The sequence below is a fragment of the Nanorana parkeri genome, unplaced genomic scaffold (genome assembly GCF_000935625.1).
Source record: "Nanorana parkeri isolate BGI_ZX_2015 unplaced genomic scaffold, ASM93562v1 scaffold370, whole genome shotgun sequence".
Classification (NCBI taxonomy): domain Eukaryota; kingdom Metazoa; phylum Chordata; class Amphibia; order Anura; family Dicroglossidae; genus Nanorana; species Nanorana parkeri.
In genome coordinates, this window is record NW_017306638.1 from 1,173,697 (window position 1) to 1,184,580 (window position 10,884).

Here is a 10,884-nt window from a genome sequence, read left to right on the forward strand (position 1 = left end):
CCGTATTTGTTTTATCTGGGGCTTAAATTGGGGGGATATCTGGGGTTTAAATTGGGGGGATATCTCCTCAAACTGCCTTTATTAAAAAACAAAACTTGAGAGAAATTCTAACTGTTTCCCTACACCAAAAAGGTTTTGGCGAGTGTCAATATAAATGAGATGCTATAGCGTATATCACCTAAATCTTGGTTTTGTCATTTATCCCAGAAAGCATCCACTAAACAATAAATCATTTTTTAAATGGAGATTTAAGCAAAAATGTAGAGAACAGAATTTTGATGTTGCATTCTTGCTAGTGTTAAATAAAGACTAGCAGATGTGCTTGAAAGGTATGTTTCAGAATGCAAAGGCGCTTACTAATGTAAACGTGAGCCCATAGTATGCTTAACTGTCAGGATTTTACAAATTTATAGACATATGTACAGTACATATACTATAAATGGCATAAAGCTTATTTAAAAAAAATCAATCTTGTAGGGAGAAATACAAACGGAAATATCTAAACCAAGATCGTCATCATTAAGGCATGAGCATGGGTAAAGTAGCTTACTGTATCAGCACTTTCTAATTTCTGTCATAAATATAAATGAATTGTGTTCTTCTTCATCTAATTTCCATGTCCTCATTTTGTCTTAGAAGATTGATGCTTGCAGATATTGTCTCTGCTCTTATTTATAATTGCTTCTTCTTGCTGGAATATTTCTCAATTGTGAGTCAAATAGCCATCCACATTAAATCTAGAATAAAGAATTGGGCCAAGAGCATGTCAATTTGCTCACATGCAGGCTGGCAAAATCTGTAGATTTTGCTAATCTCATACTTTGGGTAGTAGGCCTTGGCCTGCTTTTTTATGACATATGTAGGTAAATCATATTATCATTATAAATGTATTGTATAATAATCATTGTTTGCATAAAGAGTTCCATGTTTAGCAAACTTGCAATGATTGCATCTCATTAAGATGATTGACATGAGATTGTGGAAAAGCAGCTATAGGCAAATACCACAGCAGCTTGACCACTGACCTTCAAATTACTGAATCTCATGGGAGGTCCTTAAAATGGTGTGAAAGTAATAATCACAGAAGTGAACAATATGACCGCTTGTTACAGAACAAATATATGTGCTAAGTGGAGTGAGCTTCAGCTGTGATTTACTGAGTCCCCATTGACACACTCAAGTCACTCTTAACTTGTAGAGGATTAATTACTATTACAGATTTATAGCATAAATAAAGTAGAAGATGTTTCCTGAAATTAAAGAAAGCAAACACTTACAATGAAAGTAAAGTTCTTCATCTCCTTCTTGATCAGCTTTACTATAGCCACAATGCCTAGACATGATGAAAAAAGGTGTATATATAATATATTATTTGAAGATACTCTTGAAATTTTGTAACTAAATAAGAATGTGCTTCCTTGAGAAAAAAATAAATATATATATATAAACACACACACATACACAAAGTATATATATAATGCACAATTATAACAACTTGCTTCTATCAAGACAAGACATAACTTCAGGCCAATCAGCTGAACCTTTAAATTAACCTTTGTCATATTTGGCCCACATGTGAATGACTACATTTGAAGTGAAAGTTTTAAGATAAACATCTGATAAGCAGAAGTATAACATATAAACAGAAAAAAAATAATTATTCATCCTATGGATATATTTCCCAGGCTATATCCAAGGGAATGATGTTTAGCCGTGGGTGTTTTTATTCTATACACAGGAGGATTATCTTAACAATAAGCTAGCATGGAACCTTAATAGTGACAATGTCTAATGTTTCAGCACCAGACAGACTTGTTAATTACAGAGTACACTAAATGGTATTCTTTATATTGTCTGTGTATTGTTCTCTATTATTTTTGTCTTTGAAAGTGAAAAAAAAAATATTACCTTCTACCTATGATGAAGCCAAAGACCATAAAGACCAAAATAATAGTGCCTGCCACGGCAACTACTGCAATTATAATGACGGGATTCTGCTCACTGGTTACAGCTGTAGCTGTAAAAAGACACAAGAATAAAAACATACATTATTTAAAATGTATTTATCAGTTTAATACTTGCATAAGTAACACCAGCAAAGTTGATTAGTCTCTGTTAATACCTTAATGACCAAGGGCCATCAATCTGCACCCTAATTTGTATTCCAAACCAAGTCAGCAAAAGCACGCATTAAAGTCTTCTTATCATAGTTATTCAGTCACAGATACTGTATATTAAGTAACCCTGGGCATGCAGAAAGTAAAGTGTAAGTACAGCCAAACACTTTTTTTTTTTAGTAGTGGAAATAGTCAGGAAGAATTAGAGCCCTTGTGGATTTATACTGCTATCCAGGGCTCTGTTAAAGAAACAGACAATAGTTTTACCTAGAAGCAAATGAGAGAACATCTTCAAAAATACAAAACGATTGCAATAGCAAGCTGACAAGGGCTCTAGACACCTCTACTATAGTAAAAAGAATTGCTTCTGTCTGTGTTGCTTTTGGAGATGTTCCCACTTTCTTCACTTCCTCCCAGGTAAAACTGTTGTCACTATCCAAAACTTTAAAATTGTTGGCTGACCACTTTAAGGACTTAGCGGCATATTTATAAAGCAGTGAATGTAACATTCACCTGCAGGTAAATCAATAATTGTAATTTAACCCTTTTGATGCTACCGATGTCAGAAGCAGCACTGACATGTAAACAAGCTGTTTACAAGCTGTTTACATTGCATACTGCACCATTGGCTTTCTTGTGGAAGCAGTTCAGTCGGCTGCAAAGCCCCCGATCACTTCCATATGTACTGTAACATGATGCCCCTCCTAGGCTCATCTACCCATGCTGGGTGCCTGGGACCATCATGGTGGTTGTTAGAATGGAGATTGGCAGGAGACTGTTGTTGTGAAGAATAAACCCAGATATGATCAGCTCTGATTAGGACCAGTATAAGCGATGTGCTCGATTAGCTTTAAAAGAGTGTAGAGGTGACATTAACCCCTGATGCATCTTTAGAGAGAACCTGCCACCTGGACTGTGCTATGATATAGGGAGGGGAAAGGGTCATCAGCTACCTTATGATAGCAGTAAAGTAAAAAAAAAGAAAACATTTAAAAAACATTATTGTTTAATAAAACACACATATATATATATATATATAAAAAAAAAAATTGGGTATTATATTGTGTTTGTGTGTAATAAAATAAATATGAGTATATATTTTTGAATGAAAATATGGGTTTTATAAACAGTTGTGCGAATTTGGTGTGACATAAAAAACTGCGTCTGCCACCAATTTATACGGCAGGGTCAGAACATATATAATATTTGGGGGGTTTTAAGTCATTATCAGGCCTAAAATGTGCATAAAAATAAAAAAATAAGGGTTCTAGCAAAGTGTTAAACATATGCACCAGGATGGTTTACCTGTGGTAAATCTTTGATGAATGGCACATCTGTTACTTTACAAATATACCCCTTATAAAAACATTGTTAGCAAACAAAATACACATCACTATGTTGTCATTTAACTCATACCGTATATACTCGAGTATAAGCCGAGATTTTCAGCCCATTTTTTTGGGTGAAAAGTGCCCCCCATTGTGAATGGATATTTTACAAGTAAACTTGCTACATACTGTAGAAAAAAGTTGAAAGGTTACCAGTAGCCTCCTCCAGGGTGGTGACATCAAGCCTAGGACTGTACATTCCATAGCCAGCAGCAGTGAAGGCTCGAATTTGAAACACATAAACTGTTCCAGGTCGAAGATTATTGATGGAAGCAGATGTTAATTTTGTTTTTAATGTAGAATATGTACGGTCCCTTTGATCCTGAAAATAAAAAAAAGTATATCTGTGAAACATGTAAATTTCTTTTAAATAATCGGCAGCAGTTTGGAGCAATAACTGGAACGGGCATGTCCTTCATGCCTATCAAAAGATGTATTTTCACATGAAGGTTGAGATGCAACAGATGGCAACATAATTCTGGAATTTGCTAGTGATATTTAAGATTGAGAACTTCAAAAGGTAAAAGAAACTTGGAAGATGACTAAACATAAGGCAGTAGTGCCATATTTAGTAATGTTAAAAAGCAGTTACAGTTATATGATATTTTGTATATGAATAGCTCCAATCTAAATAAATGTAGTACATTTATCAAAAATAAATACAAAAAAGATATTCTGATGCTCAGGGACTATGCTTTACCAAACACAACTTCCTGCTTAAAAATTTGCATTAAAAGACACTGCACTGCCTCTTCTCTGCTGATTGCAACTCACAATAGTTTGCACACACCAAAGCAGGTTCATTAATAATGTTAATGCACACTGTCAAATATATCAAACTTTGTAAATACACAGGAACTTTTACATATAAACGAAATATTAAGCCTTAAATAACTAAAGTTACATAACTCTGTTACAGTAACTCTGTCATAATTTTAAAAAACAAAAATATAGGCATGCCTGGAAAGAAAGTGTTGTATGTATGTATGTAAACACTAACAATTAACTTTTCATATTTATTCCCCTTTGGTCTGGTACATATACCATTAGATTGGTGTTATATAAGTTCAATAAGAGTACAAAAAATACCTGTTTGCACTGACAGAAATCTGGCCATCTGATAACATGCAGCTCTCTCTGCATGTGCTGCATTCTTATCAATTACTTTTTTTATTTATTACATTCTTATTAACACATTTCAAATATATATATATATATATATATTTATATATAACTCTGCCAAGGATTCTCTGCCCCAAAGAAACTAATCAGTTACCAGCTATCTCTGAAGACTACAGTGCCCTTCCACTCTATGTTATGGACAGGAGACGGGTGTGAGGTGTTTGTATTCCTGTCATATGGTGACAACACTCCTTCTCCATAGATACAATTAAGTATGCAATGTCACTCTAGGACAGGACGTGTTACTGGCCGGATCACCAGGTGAAAAGAAAGGGAAAAAACGTAAAAAAAGAAACAAATGCATCCACCACATCTAAGGACTAGTAAGCAATGGGGCAGCATTGCGGTCGGCGGTGATGGGGATTTTGTGGTACAGGTGTCTTTTGGCATGTAGACTGATGTGGTGTTTGAGCTGGAAGCATCCAACATACAAGATCTGTTTCCTTGTATTCCACACATTAAGACTGCCTTGCTTACCAGGATTTAGTGTACAAATGTGTTTTAACCAATCCTCCAGAATTGGGTTCATCTGTCTGGGTAGGGTACCTCATTTTGACTTGCAAGTCCTGGGGTTTGCTACTCCTCTTCATGAATACATTCTGTGCATTGCTTTCACATTGACCTCCTCTTATTCCTTTCCTGGGGAAGCACGGTGTGCGCGAAATGCGTAGAAAGAGCAAACCACCCTCAAGAGACTTTAAGCAATCATGTGATGGATCATTGACAGTAATTGTGATGATTATATTAAAAAAATGCACTAATTTGTTATCATCTGAGGGTGTGTCCCATGGAGGTCTTTCTTGCATATCTTTCTAAACATATAAGCAATGAGCTGATGGTTTTTTTAAATATGATATTTTATGTACGGATTTTTAAATGTAATCAAATAAAATTAAGTTTTTAAAAATACAATATATGGCATTGTGTCACTGGCCCTGCTAAAAAAAACTCAATTGGTTCCAATTCTTTTTCTATTAACAGGTTTTCAGGAGTGGGGGCCCCCCATATATGAATCTCAGATGTCGTATATGCAATTGAATTATAAAATGTATTACATTTTTGTTGTTGGATTTAGATCCAACAGAGATAAGCAAAGAACTGTGTTTGGCAACTTCAACAGAAAACAGAAAAAGAAAGCAGCGCCCAGTTAGCCAAACCAGAGGCCAAATGTCCAGTAATATAGAATGTGTAGGGCCTTATGAGTCTCTTCCAAAATTGATTTTCAGTCACTCTCACCCATAAAGAAAATTAAAGTAGACATATCTGATATACAAACACCGTCATTAACTAAAACAGAAAAAAGCTGTGTAGGAGGCTTAAAACTGGGTGATGAACAGCCAAACTCTGCTGTTAAGGTAAGGTTGTGGAAGACAGTTTCATGTCACATTTAATAAACAATGGCAAGACTGAGCATAGATACAAGACACAAGTGGGTCTATTCACAAAGCTGCCGAAGGATCTGGCCGTAGCTTCGGCCGATCCTTCGGCTAGATAACAAACATAAGAACTGGGGTGGAAAAATGTCAGCAGGTGCTCTGAACTGATGAGTCAAAAGTTGAAATATTTTGCAGTAGCAGGAGGCAATTTGTTCGCTGAAGGGCTGGAGAGCAGTACAATAATGAGAATCTGCAGCAACAGTGAAGCATGGTGGAGGTTTCTTGCAAGTCTGGGGCTGCATTTTAGCCAATGGAGTTGGAGATTTGGTCAGGATCAATGGTGTCCTCAATGCTGAGAAATACCAGCAGTGTAACAACTTGCCCCCGGGGGTAGTAGTTTTTATGGACCGCAGCTGCGGATAAGGCTTCTATTCAAGAAGGACGGGAATCAGATCGCAGCTCTACCTCTGATGCCCAGTATGTGAGTAAGGCGAGGAGGGAGCTGCTTCACATCACACCCCGTATAGCAACACTTCAACCCTGTATAGCAAAACAAGGTAGGTATTGAGAATTCAGTAGGTAATTCAAATGGTGGGGCGAGATAAGTATATGGTTCTATCTTATGCAGATTTAGAATCAACAGGTAGTTCAATAGATCATATGAATAGTATGCAGTTCACTGATAATCAATAGGCAGTTCAATGGGTCATATGAATAGTATGCAGTTCACTGATAATCAGTAGGCAGTTCAATAGCCTGTAGTAATCAATAGGTAGTTCAGCAGGTATAGCCATACAGCTATGGCCGGGATACTTGCGGTTCGTGGAACTCCCTGGTGTGGGAGAACGTAGGCTTAGCTTGGTTCCCCAATTGATTTGGTTCCTGGAGTGGAGCAAGTGGAGGCTGTCCTGTTTCAACAATAGTGGGACGCCGATCAAACAGCGGACCGCGGCTTTATGCCAACGGCTTGAGTAAGTGGGCGGAGTCTTGTGGCGTGCCTGCGCAGTAACAGCGACGGACCCCGTCCGAGAGTGGGCGGAGCCTCGCTGCGCGCCTGCGCAGCAGCGCGAACGGCTCTCGTTCCTGGCCGTGAGGCGACACAAGTGTTACAAGCAGATACTTATCCATCATGCCATACCATCAGAGAGGCCTGTGATTGCTCCCAAATTTTTTTCTGCAGCAGTATAGCGACCCCAAACATACATTTAATGTCATTAAGAACTATCTTCAGCATAAAGAAGAACAAGGAGCCCTGGAAGTGATGGTTTGGCCCGCACAGAGCCCTGATCTCAACATCATCAAGTCTGTCTGAGATTACATGAAGAGAGAGAAGGATTTGAGGCAGCCTACATCCACAGAAGATCTGTGGTTAGTTCTTCAAAATATTTGGAACAACCTACCTGCCGAGTTCCTTCAAACACTGTGTGCAAGTGTACCTAGAAGAATTGATGCCGTTTTGAAGGCAAAGGGAGGTCACATCAAATATTGATTTGATTTGGATTTCTATCTGTTCATTTACTTTCCATTTTGTTAATTGATAAAAATTAACTATCAACACTTTTAATCCGAAAGCATTCTTACTTTCACATTTTTCACACCTGCCTAAAACTTTTGCACAGTACTGTTTATTATAAAAGAAAATCTTCTATTTCTCTTACACTGCATCCAGATTTGTCAGGAGATTACTGCATTATGAACGATGCCATCCACCTCACATTTATAGCACTGACATTAAAGCTGCAAGGTATGAGGAAAGACTAACTGCAGTGAATGAGTCACATAAAAGTGATGTGATTTTTGATCTCCTTTTTGTCTCTAACTGCTGTTTTTAAAAACAAATTGTTAATTTATCTAGTATATTATCCAATCTGTTAGCAAAAAATCTCTTTTTTAACCCCTTGAGTTGTGGGTGCCTTTCTAAAACAACACAGGGACAGCAGCTGTTTTACCATAGCCATTTTAAAATGGTGCATAGACTCAACAGCTCCTGCAGGTCGCAGTGGCTTACAGCACTTGAACTGTCAGTGACAGCTGGGGTCCAGCACTAAGCCCAGGAGCTGAAACAATCAGTCCCAGGGCTTCAGATCAATCTACAGATTGCTCCGTAGGAGCACACTGTAGGAGAGAATGCAAACACAATGCTTACACATTGAGGGGAATTTATCAAAACTGGAGCAGACAGAATCGCGATAATCGTGCGATCGCGAGATTTCACGCGATTATCGTACGATTATCGCTAGGTGTGTGGGCACCTTGCGATAATCGAGGGAAATCTCGCAAATCGTAGGATTATCGCAAGGTGTGTGGAAGGCGTGCGACCTCTGCCACTGTAAGGTCGCACGACTTTTTATCTTAGGAACATGTGCGAAAACCCGACGAGAACCGTACGATTGTCGGCGGGTGTGTGACATGTTTGTAAGATAAATGCTGCACGGGCCGGTGTGAGCAAGCGCATACTGCCCGTTCAGCATTGCGGTCATCGGAAGCCGGCCCCTCAACGGGGCGGGCTTGCGATTATCTCAAGTACGATCTGCCTGTCCAAGATGGGCCTTACGATGGTTGTAAGGTCTGTGGCCAGCTTAAGAAGTGATTTGTTCCTGCACAGCTGAATGCGACAACGAAGTAAAAAAAAAAATTGTAAAAAAAAAGGTATACATTCCGGATCCTCTGATCCACCCCAGAAATGCACCTTCAATTAAGTAGCTTGGGGAATTTTTTTAAATGTCATGGGCATGCTCACAGACAGTGCTCTGTAGCCTGGGGAGCAGGCGGGTTAAATCTGCTGGAGCTAAGGTTTGTGGAAACTGGAAAATGTTTGTGCATTTTTGTGTCTGATTAGCTTTAACCCCTTCATGACTGAGGCCCTTTTTTCATTTTTTGCACCCATGTTATATTCCACATTTTAGGCCTGAAAATGACTTAAAACTCCCCAACATTATATATTTTGTGAATGCCAAGACCCTATAGAATAAAATGGTGGTAGTTGCAAATTTTTATGTTGCGCAATATTAGCGCAACTCCTTATTAAACCCCAACATTTAGTGAAAAATGTAATTAAATGCCCCAAAACACAACAAAATACCAATTTTTTAACTTAAATATAAAAGATGAGGTTACAACGGGTAAAATGATACCCAACATGCCAGGGTTACAAATTGCGTGCGTCCGTAAAACTGCGAAAAACTGCAGTACCCCAAAAAGTCAATAGAAGACGTTTTAAAAGCCCCCACAGGTCATCAATTTAGAGATACCCCAAAATACTGGCCCTAGAATTATTGCTCTCACTCCGGCGTGCGCGGCAATACCCAACATGTGTAGCGCGTTCGTCGTTTTCATACGTAGGCGCACCTGACGCGTGTTTACGTGGCGACACGCGTGCTCGCGGGGGCGGAGGACTTTTAAAATGTTTTTTTTTATTATTATTAGATTGATTTTATTTAATTTTAATTGAAAAGGCTTTTTTTTTTAACTTTACTTTGACTGGTATCACATAGAGGGGCTTACAAGCCACCCCATGTGATAGCAGATGGTCGTGACAGGTACTCTTTAAGGTGATGCTGGGGGTCCAAAAGACCCCCAGTGTCACCTTTACACTGGAAATAAGCTATTGAAGTGCAGATCGCACTTCAATAGCTTATAGCTGGGCTCCAGGAGCCCAGAACTGACAGCCCAGGGACCGGAAGTGATGCAATCTGCATCGCTCCCGGTCCCAAAGAACGGGGAGGGGATCAATGAACGGAAGTTCGCCGACCTCCTCCCCAGCTCCCCACGGACACCAAGGAAGCCGGTCCCGGGCAACGGAGCCCGGGAAGCACGGCGGCGGTGTCCGGCGGAGGGGGGGAGGGTGGGGGGCGGCCTCTTCTTCGGGACACAGAAGCGATCTGGCGACAGGTAAGTCACCAGGATCGCTTCTGTTGTAAAGCTGACAGTCGGCTCTACAAGTTTAAACAAAAGTCGCCGGGAGTCTGTTTAAACAGCCCCAATGCTGGCGACGTACACTGTACGTCGTCAGTCACGAAGGGGTTAAGCCTCTTTAATCTGCTAGTCTGTGCAGAGAACAGTGCGAGAACACAGCTAGGTTCTGTTTTGAAGTTTTCTTTTGTTTGTTTATTTGGAGAACTTTCCAGCACCATTGTAAATATCTGTAAATATATTTACACACCACTCGTTTTCAGTTTCTAGAAACCACTGGATTTGTCTCAGTGCCTTAAAAAGGCTGTTACCAAATTGAACACCCTGGTGGCATTAATAATATTCGATGATCTGGATGCCAATTGCATTGCCTGCGCAAGCATCTCAGTATCCTGTAACTAAACACAATGTGATTTGAATTTTTAGTGATTACAAAACTGTCAAAAAGTTTCAGTTATGCTAATTTATGCTATCATCAATCCAACTTAATCTTATCTTAATGTTTTGCAAACAATTTACGCAAATCATTTTTACCCTCTGTGTGCAATTTTGCATTGTAAGGAAAATAAAGCCCCCCTAGAGTAAATATCATGCGTTCACTTTGAGCGTTACTATTCAGCTAAATATATACATATAGCGTAAACATGTTGGGAAGAATTACAACAAAATGCATTTGTTTTTACCAGTTTTTTACTATTTATAAACTAATAAAAGCCAAACAAATAAAAATATATGTAAAATAAATAATCTGCGCTTCTGGATAATGACTAAGATGAATATATATTAATAAAACCTAAAGCAGCTGTGAAAAAAAGGATAGAATCCTTTGAGTGATCAAAAAAGAAAATATCCCAGTGATCAAAAAAGTGTCCCAGAAGCGCAATGATGGGTTTTCTCAGATACGGTGTT

At 38.8% G+C, this 10,884-nt stretch overlaps 1 protein-coding gene across 11 annotated transcripts in view; it reads right to left on the minus strand.

The window, feature by feature from the left end:
* Positions 1–10,884, minus strand: part of EPHA7 (EPH receptor A7) — a 200,117-nt gene that overhangs the window by 37,189 nt on the left and 152,044 nt on the right. For 7 of the 11 annotated variants that reach the window (XM_018558958.1, XM_018558950.1, XM_018558957.1 and 4 more), the window contains exons 7-9: positions 3,635–3,827; positions 1,909–2,017; positions 1,278–1,333 (exon numbers count right to left, since the gene is read on the minus strand). In XM_018558958.1, the coding sequence (XP_018414460.1) occupies positions 1,278–1,333; positions 1,909–2,017; positions 3,635–3,827 (358 nt within the window). The remainder of the gene's footprint in view (positions 1–1,277; positions 1,334–1,908; positions 2,018–3,634; positions 3,828–10,884) is intronic. The other 4 variants (XM_018558955.1, XM_018558959.1, XM_018558954.1 and 1 more) reach the window with 1 other exon arrangement.